Source organism: Mustela erminea, chromosome 8 (assembly GCF_009829155.1).
Source record: "Mustela erminea isolate mMusErm1 chromosome 8, mMusErm1.Pri, whole genome shotgun sequence".
Taxonomy (NCBI): Eukaryota; Metazoa; Chordata; class Mammalia; order Carnivora; family Mustelidae; genus Mustela; species Mustela erminea.
The window spans coordinates 19,287,607-19,305,513 of record NC_045621.1 but is presented as its reverse complement, the minus strand read 5'-3'; the positions used below and the strand labels follow the sequence as shown (position 1 = coordinate 19,305,513).

General features: G+C 39.6%; 1 protein-coding gene across 1 annotated transcript in view; it reads right to left on the bottom strand.

Moving 5' to 3' along the window:
• The window catches only part of PTH2R (parathyroid hormone 2 receptor), an 89,793-nt gene extending 72,106 nt beyond the window's left edge, over positions 1–17,687 (bottom strand). Inside the window, exon 1 of the mRNA XM_032355609.1 lies at positions 17,046–17,687. Coding sequence (XP_032211500.1) covers positions 17,046–17,120 — 75 coding nt within the window. The 5' untranslated portion in view covers positions 17,121–17,687. The remainder of the gene's footprint in view (positions 1–17,045) is intronic.
• Positions 17,688–17,907: the final 220 nt, after the last annotated feature.

Here is a 17,907-nt window from a genome sequence, read left to right as displayed (position 1 = left end):
ATAGTATAAATAAAATTTTTATGTTCACTGGGAAACCCAGTAATTTATTCGACTCATTTTTTTTGAAATATTAATTTATTATTAAACCAAACCTGTAGTATCTCCATGGTAAGCCCGTGGATCATAAGTGTTCTCACCATACACACACACACACACACACACACACACACACAGTGAGGTGATGGATGTGTTGATTAACTTGATAATGATAATCATTTCACAGCATGTATATATATGTGCTAAATTATTGCGTTGTACACCTTTAAAAGAATCACATTACACAACCAAAAAAAAAAAAAAAAAGAAAGAAAGAAAGAAATGCAATACAAAATAAAAAATCTACCTCCACCATAACAAACAGTGTTGGCCTGTTTGGGGATACGAAAAATCATCAAGAAGATGATTATTCCCTTCAGGCAGTTGGCAACCAGAATTTGAAATACAGAAAATCAGGCTGCTGACCAAATTGCAGTGAAAACATTTCATACATTTGTATCCATACTGTCACCACCCCAGGCAACACATCTGTCACACAGCATTGCTGTGGGATCCTGAGAAAGAGTTGTGGCAGGGAAAAATAACATGGTTGATATCCAATGAGAATGAGAAGGCTAATTTTGAGCAAAAGCAATGAGGTAAAATTACTATTAATAATAAGGTCCAGAGGTCCAGAGAGATGGAGGAGGACTAGCAGACTGATAGGACATTAGGTCCCAGGAGTTCAGCTGGGTAGTTATCAAACCACTCTGAACACCTACAAACTCAATAGGAGATAGAAGAGAAGAACAGCAGCAATTCTAGGAACAGAAAATCAACCAGTTTCTGAAAGGTAGGATATGCAGAGAAGTGAATCCCAAGTGACAGGAAGATAAACCACAGGGGGAGGTGCCTGCTCCCAGCAAGCAGTGGAGCAGCAGAGCACAAAATCAGAACTTTTAGAAGTCTGCTTCATTGACGGACATCACTCCAGAGGCTAAGCAAAGGTAGAACCCTTGTGTGGACAGTGTGGTCTCAGGTCCCACAGGGTCACAGAAAGATCGGGGGTGTCTGAGTGTGGCAAAACTCCCAGGTATCAGAGCGGGAAAGCCAACTACCTAGTCAGAGCCAAGGAGTGAGCTCTCACTCCTTGTTGAAGTAACAAGGTTGCCTTCAACTGTGATCCAACACACAGTCAGACCACTGCTCTTCAAGAAGGGACCCCACAAGTGGCAGATCTGGAGAGACTCACCTTCTTCCTCCAGGAGTTGCAGCGCACCAGGAATCAGCTGGGTTTGGAGACTCCAAACACGGCTGTGCACCAGAGACAGAAATGCTTGGTCACAGGCAGCGTGAGCTCAGAGCACAGCCAGAGACTAGGGTGATGGGAGTGATTGACTGCTTTTTTCTGAAGGCACACTAAGGAGTCAGGCCCCAAGCTCTCAGCTCCTCTGGGCCAGAGATTGGGAGGCTGCCATTTTCATTCCCATCCTCCAGAATTCTACAGAAAGCATTCAGGGAACAAAAACTCCTGAGAGCAAACCCAAGGAGATTACTTAGCTTGGCCCCTGGCAAGGTTGGTGCAATTCCATCTTGGACAAAGACATTTGAGACTCACTGCAATATGCCCCTCACCCAGAAGATCAGCAAGAACATCCAGCCAAGACCAAGCTCACCAATGAAGAATGGCAGAACTCCAGAGCTAGGGGACAGCAACGCATAGAATTCATGGCTTCTTCCCCATGATCCTTAAGTCTTGCAAAGTTTAATTTTTTTAATTTTATGTTTTTCTTATTCTACTTTTTTTAACTTTTCCTCTTTCCTCTTTTAACATTTTTTAACTAGTTTATCTTAACAATACCATTCTTTAAAAAAATCTTTTTAAACCTTCTTTATAGTCATATTTTATCCCTTCATTGTATATAATGTTATTTTTTGTATACATATAGGTTCTATTTTCTAAAAAATTTTGGGATACAATTTCTTCTAATAGATCAAAATATACCCCAAATCTAGCATATGGCTTTGTTCTAATCTCCAGCCTGAGCACATTCTCTTCTCTTTTTTTTTTTCCTTCTTCCAACCAACTTATTAATTCCTTTTTTTAGAATTTTTTTTAATTTTCATCTTTATAGTTATACTCCATCTGTTCATCATCTTTACCTTTATTTTTGTATATATATGTTTTACTTTCTTTAAAATTTTGGGAAGTAGTTTCTTCTAAGAGACCAAAATACACCCAAAATCAAGTTTACCAGTCTAATATTAATTTATTAATTTATTCATTTACTTATTTTAATTTTTATTTTTTTCCCCATTCCTTCTCCCCTGGGTTTTGGGTCTCCTCTGATTTGGTTGGCCTACATTTTTGAGGTTTTTACCACCTTTTAGACCTTATTTTCTTGTTCACATATTCTTATCTGGATAAAATAACAAGGTGGAAAATCTCACAAAAACAAAAACAAAAAAAACAAGAGGAAGTACCAATGGCTACGGACCTAATCAGTACACACATTGGTAATATGTCAAAACTAAAGTTCAGTATGACGATTCCCAAGGTGCTAGCTAGGCCAATAAAAGACATGAGAGATATTAAAGAAACCCTTTCTGGAGAAATAAAATCCCATTCTGCAGAAATAAAGGAACTAAAATCAAAGAAGTTGAAATCAAAAAAGGTATTAATGAGGTGCAATAAAAAATGGAGACTTTTACTGCTAGGATAAATGAAGCAGAAGAGATAATTAGTGATATAGAAGACCAAATGATGGAGAATAAAGAAACTGAGCAAAAGAGAGACAAACAACTGCTGGACCACAAGGGGAGAATTTGAGAGATAAGTGATACCATAAGATGAAACAATATTAGAATAATGGGGATTCCAGAGGAAGAAGAAGAGGGCGCAGAATGTATATTGGAGAGAATTATAGTAGAGAATTTCCCTAATATGGCAAAAACAACAAGGATCAAAATCCAGGAGACACAAAGACCCCCCACAAAATCAATAAAAATATGTCCACACCCTGTCATTTAAAAGTAAAACTTACAAGACTCAGTGACAAAGAGAAAATCCTGAAAGCAGCTAGAAGTCAGTAAGAAGTAAGTAAGAAGTCAGTAACATACAATGGTAGAAATATTAGATTAGCAGTAGACTTATCCACAAGGACATGGCAGGCCAGAAAGAACTGGCATGATAAATTCAGAACACTAAATGAGAAAAATATGCAACCAAGAATACTACATCCAGCTAGGCTGTGATTGAAAATAGAAGGAGGGATAAAAACCTTCCAGGACAAACAAAAACTAAAAGAATTTGCAAACACTAACCCAGCCCTCTAGGAAATATTGCAAGGGGTCTTCTAAGCAAAGAGAGAGCCTAAAAGTAGTAGACCAGAAAGGAACACAGACAATACAATGGAACTAAATTCATATTTTTCAATAGTGACCCTAAATATAAATGGGCTAAATGCGCCAATCAAAAGACACATGGTATCAGAATGGATTAAAAAAAAAAAATCACCCATCAATATGCTGTCTACAAGAAACTCATTTTAGATCCAAAGACACCTCCAGTTTTAAAGTGAGGGGTTAGAAAGCAATTTATCACGCTAATGGACATCAAAAGAAAGCTGGGGTGGCAATCCTTATATCAGATAAATTAGATTTTAAGCCAAAGAATACTAAGAGATGAGGAAGGACATTGTATCATATTCAAAGGGTCTGTCCCACAAGAAGATCTAACAATTTTAAATATCTCTGCCCCTAACATGGGAGCAGCCAGCTATATAAACCAATTAATAACAAAATCAGAAACACATCAACAATAATACAATAATAATAGGGGACTTTAACACCCCCCTCACTGAAATGGACAGATCATCCAAGCAAAAGATCAACAAGGAAATAAAGGCCTTAAATGACACACTGGACTAGATGGACATCACAGATATATTCAGAACATTCAATACCAAAGCAACAGAATACACATGCTTCTCTAGGGCACATGGAATATCCTCCAGACTAAATCACATCCTGGGTCACAAATCAGGTCAAAACTGGTATCAAAAGATTGGGATCATTCCCTGCATATTTTCAGACTACAATGCTCTGAAGCTAGAACTCAATCACAAGAGGAAAGTTGGAAAAAATTCAAATATATGGAGGCTAAAGAGCATCCCACTAAAAAATGAATGGATCAACCAGGAAATTAAAGAAGAATTGAAAAAAAAATTCAGGAAAACAAATGAAAATGAAAATATAACTGTTCAAAATCCTTGGAACACAGCAAAGTCTTCCCTGAGAGAAAAGTATATAGCAATATAAGCCTTTCTCAAGAAACAAGAAAGGTCTCAAGTACACAACCTAACCCTACACCTAAGGGAGCTGGAGAAAGAACAGCAAAGAAAGCCTAAACCCAGCAGGAGAAGAGACATAATAAAGATCAGGGCAGAAATCAATGAAATAGAAAACAAAGAACAGTAGAACAGATCAACAAAACTAGGAGCTGGTTCTTTGAAAGAATTAATAAGATTGATAAACCCCCGGCCAAACTTATCGAAAAGAAAAGAGAAAGGACCCAAATAAATAAAATCATGAATGAAAGAGGAGCAATCACAACCAACATTAAAGAAATACAAACAATTATAAGAATATATTATCAGCAACTATATGCCAGCAAATTTGACAATCTGGAAGAAATGGATGCATTCCTAGAGACATATAAACTACCAAAACTGGTAGTTTGGAAGAAATAGAAAACCTGAAAGGAGTAAGGAGATTGAAGTAACCAAAACCAGTAAGGAGATTGAAGAAGTCATCAAAAATCTCCCAACAAACAAGAGCCCAGGGCCAGAGAGCTTCCCAGGGGAATTCTACCAAACATTTAAAGAAGAATTAATACCTATTCTCTTGAAACTGTTACAAAATATAGAAATGGAAGGAAAACTTCCAAACTCATTTCACGAGGCCAGCATTACCTTGATCCCAAAACCAAAGACCCCACCAAAAAGGAGAATTACAGACCAATATCCTTGATGAACACAGATGTGAAAATTCTCACCAAAATACTAGCCAGTAGGATCCAACAGTATGTTAAAAGTATTATTCACCATGACCAAGTGGGATTTACTCCTGGGCTGCAAGGCTGGTTCAATATCCACAAATCAATCAATGTGATACAATACATTTATAAAAGAAAGAACAAGAACCATATGATACTCTCAATAGATGCTGAAAAAGCATTTGATGAAGTACAGCATCCTTTCTTGATCAAAATTCTTCACAGTGTAGGGACAGAGGGTACATAGGTCAATATCATCAAAGCCATCTATGGAAAAACCCACAGCGAGTATCATTTTCAATAGGGAAAAACTGAGAGCTTTTCCCCTAAGATCAGGAACACAGCAGGGATGTCCGCTATCACCACTGCTATTCAACATAGTACTAGAAGTCCTAGCCTCAGCAGTCAGACAACAAAAAGAAATTAAAGGCATCTGAATTAGCAAAGAAGAAGTCAAACTCTCACTATTTGCAGATGATATGATACTTTATGTGGAAAACCCAAAAGACTCCGCTCCAAAATTACTAAAACTTGTACAGGAATTCAGTAAAGTGTCAGAATATAATATCAATACACAGAAATCAGTTGCATTTCTATACACCAATAATAAGACAGAAGAAAGAGAAATCAAGGAGTCCATCCCATTTACCATTGCACCCAAAGCCATAAGATACCTAGGAAGAAACCTCACCAAAGAGGCAAAGATTCTGTACTCAGAAAACTATAAAGTACTCATGTAAGAAATTGAGGAAGACCCAAAGGAATGGAAAAACATTCTATGCTCATGGATTGGAAGAACGAATATTGTGAAAATGTCCATGTTACCTAAAGCAATCTACACATTTAATGCAATCCTTATCAAAATACCATCCATTTTTTTCAAAGGAATGGAACAAATAATCCTAAAATTTATATGGAACCAGAAAGAAACCCAAATAGCCAGAGGAATGTTGAAGAAGAAAGCCAAAGTTGGTGGCCCCACAATTCCAGACTTCAAGCTCTTTTACAAAGCTGTGATCATCAAGACAGTATAGTACTGGCACAAAAACAGACACATAGATCAATGGAACAGAATAGAGAGCCCAGAAATAAACTCTCAACTCTATGCCAACTAATCTCCAAGAAAGCAGGAAAGAATATCCAATGGAAAAAAGTCTCTTCAACAAATGATATTGGGGAAAATTGGACAGCCACATGCAGAAAAATGAAACTGGACCATTTCCTTACACCACACACAAAAATAGACTCAAAATGGATGAAAGACCTCAATGTGAGACAGGAATCCATCAAAAACCTTGAGGAGAACACAGGCAGCAACCTCTTTGTCCTCAGCCACAGTTACTTCTTGGTAGACACATCGCCAAAGGCAAGGGAACCAAGGGCAAAAATGAACTACTGGGACTTTACCAAGATCAAAAGCTTTTGCACAGCAAAGGAAACAGTCAACAAAACCAAAAGACAACTGACAGAATGGGAGAAGATATTCACAAATGACTTATCGGATAAAGGGCTACCATCCAAAATCTATAATGAACTTATCAAACTCAACTCCCAAAGAACAAATAATCCAATCAAGAAATGGGTAGAAAATATGAATACACATTTCTGCAAAGAAGACATCCATATGGCCAAAAGACACATGAAAAAGTGCTCCACATCACTCGGCATCAGGGAAATACAAATCAAAACCACAATAAGATACCACTTCATACCAGTCAGAATAACTAAAATTAACAAGTCAGGAAAAGACAGATGTGGGAGAGCATGCGGAGAAAGCAGAACCCTCCTATGCTGTTGGTGGGAATGCAAGCTGGCGCAGCCACTCTGGAAAACAGCATGGAGGTTCCTCAGAAAGTTGGAAACAGAACTATCCTAAAACCCAGCAATCGCACTACTGGATATTTAACCTAAAGATACAAATGTAGTGATCCAAAGAGGCATTTGCACCCAAATGTTTATAGCAGCAATGTTCACAATACCAAACCTATGGAAAGAACCTAGATATCCATCAACAGATGAATGGATAAAGAAGATGTAGTGTGTATACACACACACACACACACACACACACACACACACAATGGAATACTATGCAGCCATCAAAAGAAATGAAAATCTTGTCATTTGCAATGACGTGACTGGAACTAGAGGGTATTGTGCCTAGCCAAATAGGTCAATCAGAGAAAGACAATTATCATTATGATCTCCCTGATATGAGGAATTTGAGAGGCAGTGTGGGGGGCTTAGGGGGTTAGGAAGGAATAAATGAAACAAGAAGGGATCAGGAGGGAGACATACCATAAGAGAGTCTTATTCTCAGAAAACAAAAGGAGGGTTGCTGGGCGGAGGGGGTTATGGAATGGGTGACTGCGTTATGGACATTGGGGAGGGTATGTGATGTGAGTGCTGTGAAGAATGTAAGGCTTATGATTCAGAAACCTGTACCCCTGGGGTAAATAATACATTATATGTTAATAAAAATAATTTTTACAAACAATAATAATAAGGTCAAGAAACTATAAAGTAAGTTTCACATGGTAGAAACTGTGCACTCATTAGCTATAACAATTATGAATGTACATTAAGAGAATAAAGGAAAATTACTATGAGAACTTGTAAATTAAACCATTTTCTATGACCTCTCAAAAAAGGGTTGAATGTTGAAATGAAATTTTGGTTTCCCTAATTCCTGACTAAGGATGTGATTGCCTGTCACACAACTGCTAGCTTTATGGATGAAAGAGAGGAGGTTGAGGTGTGACTATTTTTAGATAGTTGAATGAATAATGGTGTCTGGGGAGTAGGAAAAGGTAACATGTAATAAGGAATTTAGTCAATAGATTTGGGATTAATAAAGGGTTCTAAATCAGTAAGAAGTGGGAGTCCACATGGTCTTACCAGAGGTAAAATAAAATAACTCAGAGAGCCAAGGGTGCGGGGAATAGAAAGGGCTATATTTGACAAGACTCTGTGAGATCAGTATAGTCTAAGGCACAAACTTTTAGACAGATGTGGGGAGAGACATAAGAGCCAGCCACCCAACAATATTGTGTCTTATCGTGTTGACTTCCTTCCCAAATGAATCATCATCACTCAAAGGTTGTATTAAACATTAATTCAAATGTCAAAATCTTTCTGAGAATACTGAACATGATCTGTTTGAAAAGGTGGGCATGTGTTGACCGTGTTTCTATTTCCAGTGATTATCACAGTGTCCAGCACATATGAGACCCTCTAAGAACTTACTGAACTGAATTGTCATGAATAGAAGGTTATGGGTTTTTTATTGTGTTTTAACTGAACTATAATTGATGTGTAACATGTTGTATTATTTCCAGCTATACTGATTTGATATTTGTATATATTGTGAAATGATAACCACAATAAGTCCATTTAACATCTGCTACCATACATTTACAAAATTTTTTCTCAGGATGAGAAGTGTTAAAATCTACTCTCTTAGCAACTTTCAAATAACGCAATACAACGTGATAACTATGGTCAACATGCTGTACGTTACACCCTTACGACTTACTTATTTTAAAACTGGAAGCTTGTACCAGTGACCACCTTGCCCATTTGGCCCTGTTTGGAGATTTTTTTGTTGTTGTTTATTAGATAAGGTGTTTTTTTTTTTTAACAGCTTTATTAAAATACAAAGAACTAGTGGCTCCTGGGTGGCTCAGTCAGTTAAAACGTCCAACTCTTGTTTCCACTCAGGTTATGATCTCAGGGTCATGAGATCAAGCCCCATATCAGGCTCCATGCTCAGTTTAGAGTCTGCTTGTCCCTCTCCCTCTGCTCCACCCCCAGGTGGCAAGTGCGTGCATGCACACACATGCTCTCTCTCTCTCTCTTTCTCAAATAAATAAGTAAAATCTAAAAAAAGAAAGAAAGAAAGAGATACAAAGAACTATATATATTTAATGGGTACAGTTTGGTGGATTCAGACACATGTAAACACTTAAGATGCCATCACCAAAATCAAGGTAATAGATGTAGTCAACAACTTCCTCAGGTAGGTCAGGAATGACAGTATGGCTCTTGGGCACTTATTACACAATTAGCACGAGTGGTAAAAAAAAATGTGATAAACTCACAGACAAAATGCCATTCCTAATATATTACCAATCTGGTGGGAGATAGAAGCATTACTGTGTCTTTTGGGTTGATATTAAGAGGCATTTTTAAGACTGCAGGAAACTCCCACGTGTCTACTTATGGTTTCTTCTAGTTTTTTAGATATCTCTAAGTTCAATTAATCAATATGAAAATTGTGTTTGAGTTTTGCTTACACGACAACCCAAAAGCTTCTGGATGTTGTGTCTTACAGACTTTATGCATATAGGAAGTAAGAGATGTTGAGAGGAGAAGCTTCACTTTGGTGCTCACAATATGCATGAATGCCTTTCTGAAGGCAGAGTCTCCTGTGGTATAGGCAGAAGAATATGCAAGCTTAGACATATCTCATGCCCACAGAATTGGTATAAATGTATTGTTAAACATAATCTTTGCTCTCATAAAGTGTAGTCAAAAAAATTACTGAAAATTTTTTTCTCATAGAAAACAGAACTAGCCTGATTATGTAAGTAAGGAAAGTGACAAGAAGTATAAATTATTCTCATTTAAGAAATTATAGCCAGTTTGCAATTTGATGTAAATGGTTTCATAAAGAAAAGGAAGCAGTTTACCTTAATTACACACAGAAGTCTGCTCTAATCTAGTCACATAAATATTTAGCCAAATAGGATTAAGCAACACTTTTGTTTGTTTGCTAGGTTTTTAAGTATGTTAATAATATGTATCTTGTTATTAACAAGAGTATTTGGCTTATTTGCTAATTCAAGCAGCAATATGTAATAGGTCTTCTACCTATGATCATACAAATACTTACCAATATTTAATGAGCATCTACTAGGTACCCTGTACTATAGAAAAGTTATGAAGAATCAGTTCTTGCCCTCAAGTAGTCCACTACCTGTGGCAGAACATCAAAACAATTAATATGACATATTTTCAAAGAAAGAACATATCAGGGGTACTTGGATGGTGTAGTCAGTTAAGTCCAACTCTTGGTTTCAGCTCAGGTCATGATCACAGGGTCCTGGGATCGAGCCCCGTGTCAGGCTCCACATTCAGCATAGAATCTGCTTGAGATTCTATCTCTCCTCTCCCTCTGCCCCTCCCTCTCATGCTGTCTCTCTCACTCTAAAATAAATAAATAAAATCTTTTAAAAAAGAAATGGCATATCATTTAGGACTTTAAAATAAAAATTATACATTATATAATTCAGAACTTTCTACACTTTCCTTCCATTTAACAGTTTAATAAAATTAACATGAACATGAGCAAATACCATACATGATAAATCTTTAGAAGCAGTGCCATCGAAGTAATAAACAAGATAGTATCCCTGTAGTAATTATTACCATCCAACACTATATTGGGTGCTCTAATTAATGCAGTAAGATAAGACAAAAGATAAAAAGAAATAACAGTATTGTTATTGGAGAAAATTGTTACTGTTTCAGAATAAACTTGGTAGGTATGAATGAGTAAATAAAAATAATCAATTCTCAGGGCACCTGGGGGCTCAAGTCACTAAGTGTCTGCCTTTGGCTCAGGTCATGATCCCTGGGTCTTGGGATTGAGCCCTGCATCAGGCTCCCTTCCTGCTCAGCAGGAAGCCTTCTTCTCCCTCTCCCACTCCCCTTGCTTGTGTTCCCTCTCTCACTGTGTCTCTCCCTGTCAAATAAATAAATAAATTCTTTTAAAAAAATCATCTCTCTATACCAGCAATAGCTAATTAGAAAATATAACAGAAATGATGATGATGACGGCCACAATGATAGCAACAACAGTGATGGCTAAGAGTTAGAGTGAGCAAGCTCTCTGACAGGTGCTCCATTCAGTGTATTTCCTGAGATTTTCATGCTGTGCAATTCACACACCAACTTACTGAATTTGGCATTAGGTCATCCCCATTTTTCAAATGAAGAAACTGAGCTTTTGAGATGCTAGTAAGAGAGGGTAGGAAACATAGATTCCAAATTCAGTGCTGATACCAAAGTCATAAGCTTAACCGTTTTGTATATTTCTTTCCCCCTCCAGAAAGCTGTGATTTACTTCCTTTGAGATCTGTAAAATCCCACCAGCCAATGGAATAACTGTTAAGCTCAATACTGAGCCTGCTTTATCCGTTATTAGGACAAGAGAGCTTTGGAAACACCAAACTCTCCTAGAGACCAACAGCACTTTTCTCGCCATCTCCATGACCAGAGGCAGGTTCCATGATCTCTGCCCTTAGAACAGAATGACCTTTTTAATATTAAAACCAGAGTAAATGATTAGAGACTTCAGCTCCAAGTGTGATCAAAGAGGATGATTTTCTTGAAATGAAAAAATACAAATGAGCTTATTCAAACATTTATGCAGAACCTACTACCTAAAGATAAAATGCTGATTGTCACAGGGTGTTCCAAACTGTTTATTAGTCCCTTTTCCCCTGTGAATGTATAATTTAGGAGTAATCATAAAGAAAACCTATCTGTATATCCTCTTTTAAGCAAGTTAGCCAGTCCTTTCACTTCCATTATACCTTCATTGAGAAAATATCATTCACACATGTGGCTCCAGGTACTTCCTACAAAATGCTGATGCTAAATCCAGAGTTTTCTTAAGCTTTATAATCCAAAATCCAACCAGCTCCTAAATATCTCAGGCATCTCATGCTCAGCTTATCTAAAAATTTCACTCATCATATCTGCCCCAATGCACTCTTCCTTCAGCTGAATGTACCTTCTGTCTCTTGAATCCATCTGCCTTCTTACATCTCCAATTCTATAAGGACACACTGGTCAGAACAGCTGCCATGGCCTTCTGAGAAGTTGCTCTGTCTTCAGAATGACTTCTTCAGAAGGGGAGACAGATATTTAGCAAGTAGTCGGATCAACAAATGTAAAATTATAACAGCTATCAGTACTATGAATAAAATATCCAATTGCTGTCAGAATGCAACTGGATCCTGAAGGAGAAACTGTAAGGAATAGAAGGAACAGTGTTGGAGGCAGAGAAAATAACCTCACAAAATACACACACACACACACACACACACACACACACACACACACACAGAAAAGAAGTGGCGGGCGCCTGCGTGACTCAATTTGTTAAGCAACTGCCTTTGGCTCGGGTCACGATTCTGGAGTCCCGGGACTGAGTCAGGCATCTGGCTCCCTGCTTGGCAGGGAATCTGCTTCTCGCACTGACCTCTCTCCTCTCATCCTCTTTCTCTCTCTCAAATAAATAAAATTTTTAAAAAAGAAAGGAAGGAAGGAAGGAAGGAAGGAAGGAAGGAAGGAAGGAAGGAAGAAAAGGGCTGGCATTTTCATTATCCAACACCTTAAGGCTTTTGAGAGTCTGCGTACTTTTCAACTCAATATTCCCACATCCCATGAGATAGTCATGGTGTCTTCATCACTGTCCCTTTATATTGGAGGAAATGGAGGCTCAGAAGGTACACTGGGCTGTCTAAACTCACATTGCCATTAAAAGATTTAAAGAATAACTCAGGGAGAAGGCAGAGGGGAAAGAACGAACATGGATTCTAGCGGATGACAAATCCAACAGAAGCTCAGAACAGGAAAATAAGTGGAATGTGTGACTGTTAGTTGAAAATGTTCTATTTTTGTTCACGAAGAACTGAGGAAGTTCCAAGGAAATGAAACCTCTCTGTGCGTGGCCAGGAAGAGGCTACACCTAGCTCTCTTCTACCTTGCAGCTTCTGGGCTGCCGACGCTAAGGGTTCTACCTGCAATTAGCGCAGCCACAGAAGACAAGGCTTCCCCATGCCTGGAAGACCAATGAAAACCGTCCTGGCTGTCAACAGGAAAGAAGGAGAACAAACCAACCATTCCTCTTTAACTACAGTAGTGTTTATGGAAAGAGGCATGGTGCAGACGTTATCAGCAAGCAAGTTTCAGTTTGATTTCGCTAAGAGTAGTCCTTCGGCTGACCATCTTGGAGAAGCTGATGAAGACACCATGGCTATCTCATGGGACGAATATCCTAATTACGTCCTCATTCTTAAATCTACCGATGATGGCTTGTTGCTAGTTCCATCTGCTATCACCATGATCTCCAACTGACACAGAAATTGAGATACGGCTGTAGGCTTACTTACTTATTTCTTTAAATCAATCTATCATCTATCTCCCCTTTTCTCTCTATACCCTACTCCTACTTCTCTACCTCTCCATATGCAACTACTTATGTGAAACTTATATACATATCCTTCTTAATCTAGATCTTCACACAATATTTATTGCTGCTTTATGTGCATGTATTTAAATGTATGTAAATGAGATTGTGTAATATATCTCATTGTTTATATGCTATAGCTTATCCTGTTTGAAAGATCTCATACCCGCTATTTTGTGTACATTGAGTCTACTGCTTTTTACTGCTGCCTAGTGTACCCCGTGATGAGCACCCGGGTTGATCCCAACACACAGAATTATTGCAATAACCATTATGAACTTGTCTAAGAAATTCCTTGAGATATATCCACAGAGATGGATATTGTTGGGACAGAAGGCTGAATAGACATAATTAAGCTAAGCAATGCCTAACTGATCTCCACAATAAGGACACCAATCCGAGGGGTGGGTCCCAGGGTAGAAGCCAGGGTGTGGATCATGACTACTCTACTTGTTAGTTGTGTGACCTGAGAAAATTACATAACATCTCTAAGCCCCATTTTCTTCCTTATGAAATGAATAATTACAGTGCCTATCTCATAAAGTTACTATGAGAACTAAATGAGATAACAATGAAGTGCTTAGCACAGTATTTGGTACTTAGTAGGTAAATAAATATTATCACTGATTATCACCCCTCTCCACAAATATGAGACTTCTGATTCTCCAATAGACTCTGAATCTTCATACTGGAAGGTCAGTAGAGCTAATCTTTCTCACTGAACCAAATAAGAGCAGAGCTATCAAGTTTCATGCCCAAGGAGGCTGCATGTTTTTGGAGGAGGAAATGGAATGTGGGGTTCCCAAGCTACTGCTCCTTTCCCCACATCAGAATGTGCTGTGTTGTTATGTTGATATTCCACTCAGGCAAAAAATGAATGATTACTGAAAAACAAAATCTGCCCATGAGTACCCGCTCATACCTAGTACTGTATGGAAGTTACACACTTCCACTGAATATGTCATATTCTTCTGAGAATTTTCTCCAGTCATTATAATGCATTTGTGCTTACTTCCGGGCACATACACTGTTGCAGCCACACTGATCTGCAGCTCTGGAGCCTGCAGAAGGTGACTGAATCACGTGGGGTCAGCCCATTCTTGAGCCCAGCAAAACCTGTGTGGTCCCTTGGTAATTTTGTAAGGAAGGCAGACACAGAGGTGCGCCACTAACATAGTCCTTCAAGAAACAACCAACTATTTGTCTGTAAGGATTGTGGTTGCCTGACAGCCTCCAGCTGTGGTTACTTTCAAATATCTGTCTCAGCTTTGGAGCCAAGTGCACAGTGACATCAAGAATCCTGAGCTAATGAGTAAACCACAGGCAGAGTACTAGGACCTGGCAATTTTATCACCACATAGGACTCCTCTGATGGGCACCTTTTACTCCTGAGCTCTCCACGAAGTTGGCCAAGGCTTTGCTGGATTCCCATCCTGGTCTGAAGCTCTCCCTGTCCAATTCTACTTTCTCGCTTTTCTCTCTTTCACAGGCATTCTTCCCAGTAAACCTACTGTACCACTAATTCCATCTCAGAGTCTGTGTCCAGAAGGACCCACTGACACAGCAAACAAAATACTACACATATTTATACAATGCTCCCAATTTCCGTAAGATAATCTGACATCAAGAAATGTATTGCTGGGCACTGTAATGACATTTGATACACAAATACTTGAGTTTTGAACTGTGCATCTTCACCAACCAAAAACGACAGGGATCTTTAAGAACAATTGATAGGTACGAGTCTGTATTATCTATTTTGTGATGTGATCCAATGCTTATTAAATAATAAACATTTGTTCTACACAAGCTTTCTGCTTTGATGTTCTATCAATATATTTTCTAAATTTAATATACATACTAGCTGGGAATGAACATGAGCAGACTGACGATCAGAGAAGTTGTGAACGTGTCAGTGTAAATCACTTTAAACTTCACATTTTGTTTAAAGGGCCAAAAGCTATCATTTCATTTCATACATTCTTAATTTATAAACATAAACGGAAGTCAATTTAAAGCAATGTATCTCAACTGGGGCTGATTTTGCCTCCCAAGAGACATTTGGCAACATCTAGAGACATATTTTGGTTGCAACAACTTGGGGGGTGGAGTTGGGGGCGGCGTGGGGGGAGGTGACGCTACGGGCCTCTAGTGGACAGGATAGGAATGTTGCTAAATATCCTACAGTGTACAAGAGGGTCCCCACAACAAAGAACGTCAATAATGTCAAGGTTGAGAAACCTTGGTTTAAAATTATAGTAAAAGTGTCCAATGTCCTGAGTGTTTTATTGAAAGCTAAAAGTAAAAGAAATGTTCTACCCACAATCTCATAGTGATATTTTGTTGTTGTGCTAATCAGTATCTCCCCATTCTCCTAAAAAAAAAAAAAAAAAGGTAATCTCAAACACTGAATAAAATAAATGATTACAATCATTTGCCCTTATACAAGGAAGCAATGCTTTTAAGCAAATTATTCAAATATCTTAATGACACAGAAATGCAGGACATACATTAGAGATCACCAGAGTTCCATAACCGTCACCAAATCCTTAGGGTTTCTTTTTTTTTTCCATTTGCTCCTATTCTTTCTGTTACCTTGGTGGAATTTTTCAGGTTTGAGCATACCCTACTTTCACGCACCCCTTGTTAATATTATTTGTTAACATATAACACACATATTATTTGATTTTTTTAACATAGCAAGTATACATTAAACATCCTAGTCATGCTAGACAAAGCCCAGTATGTAGCAGGGAAAGGCATTTTTTCCTTTAACGCATGTGGCTATGTGGTTAATAATAATAATAATAATAAATTTCTTTAAATTATGCTTTTAGGATAACTGACATTTAAACTGATCATCTGAAAGCCAAGAACACAGTATTAAGTTTAGATAGTATTAGTACATAAATCAATGCTTTAATTTTTCTCATGGTTAAAGAATTTAAAAAAAAAAAAAAACCCACAAAATTTGGGGCTCCATTTGATGGTCAAGGTGCGCCCTCTGCTGAACAGAAGACAGAAATAACCTTGATACAGTTTAAATTCACAGGGTTCTTGCACTACACGTATGTCCATTCAGCTCATCTGAAAAGTTGAGTGTAAACCCCACATTTTATTTAACTCAAGAAAATGTTAGGTTGAATTGTGACTTGCATATTAGAAAGGGCTTTTGCTAAAAGAAAAATCTCTAAACAGTATTAGCCGCATGAAATAACAACTAACACTCAACATTAACAATCTGAGCTTTACTTAACCCTGTATTTTTGCTCTGTCAAGTCTCTTCGCTTTAATGGTATGTGACTATCAGGGAGAGCCAGCAATCCTTTCAGTCAGTAGTTACTATCAGTCCTAGAAGTTTAAGTTCTCAAAAGTGACCGTAAATTACCAACAGACAAAAATAATTCGGATTAATTAAACGGGAACCAAGGAGTCTAAGGGCAAGAAAAGTTCGTGCACCTCCGTCTCGCCCTCCTGATCCAGAACCGGTTGTAAATTAAATACCCCCTTACTTTGCAGATGCCAAAACGCCCACCCAGGACACTCCCCTAAGATCCATCTTCGTGGCTCCACTAAATGCCTGTCAGACCCTGAGGGATGCGTGTGTGCGTGTGTGTGTGTGTGTGTGTGTGTGTGTGCGCGCGCGCCCCTGGATGTGTTCGCATGAGCCCCCGCACGCCTCGGTCTCCGTCTCCCTAACGCCCCGGGTCGCGAGCCTCCGGGAAGCAGGTGTCACGGGGCACCTGCGCTTACCTGGGCTCCGGCGAGAAGGCAGCCGCCGAGCATCAGCCACCCCCAGACGTGGGGCGATGCTCCCGGCCCGGCCATGCCGGGACCAGCCCGAGCGAGAAGCACAGACGCTCTCCCAGAGCCCGGAGAGGCTCCCCGCTCTCAACTTGGCCAGCGCGGGGCAAACTTGTGGCCGGGAGCGCGGCACCGCTGGGCGGCTCGGAGCGCGCGTCGGATCTCGGTCCTGCGCGGTGAGGCCCGCGCCTTGTCCGGTCGGCGGGGGAGAGCGACCCCTCAAGGCCCGCGTGGGAGGAGGGGGCAGGCGGACCCTGCGGATCCCCGGTTGCAGGAGGGGCGGGAGGAGCTCCCGCTCCCGCTCAGAGTCACTGAGTCCCGCAGCCCAGGGGACCCGAGGGCACCGATCTCGAGCTCTGCTGCCGCCGCCCCCAGCTCCCGCCGTCTCTACTTCCGTGCGTTCTGCACCGGGTTCCAACCCCCTGTCTCGAGGGGTGGCCTAAGTCCTCAGAGAATGCTCTAAAGCTCCCTGCTGTCCGGTGCGCGCTGACCACCCGTCACGGGAGGCACCGGCTAGTGCGGCTGAAGGCTTCGGAGGCCAGGCGGGTGCTGCACCTGCGGCTGTGAGGAGCCGTCTCTACGATGGTCTCCACGACCCTCTCAAATTCTCTTCCCTTTCTTCTCACCACTGTGAATAGTGTGTGCGCACCTGTGTGAGAGAGAGAGACTGAGAGCGAAGGAAAGAGGGAGGGAGATTCTACTTCCCAGAGATTCTAAATCTCTGGGTTGAAATTTCTTTGTATCATTTTCTAAGTACTGGATGCAAGCTTCGTAGAAAGACACCTAATATTCATTTATAGGGGTGGGTGGG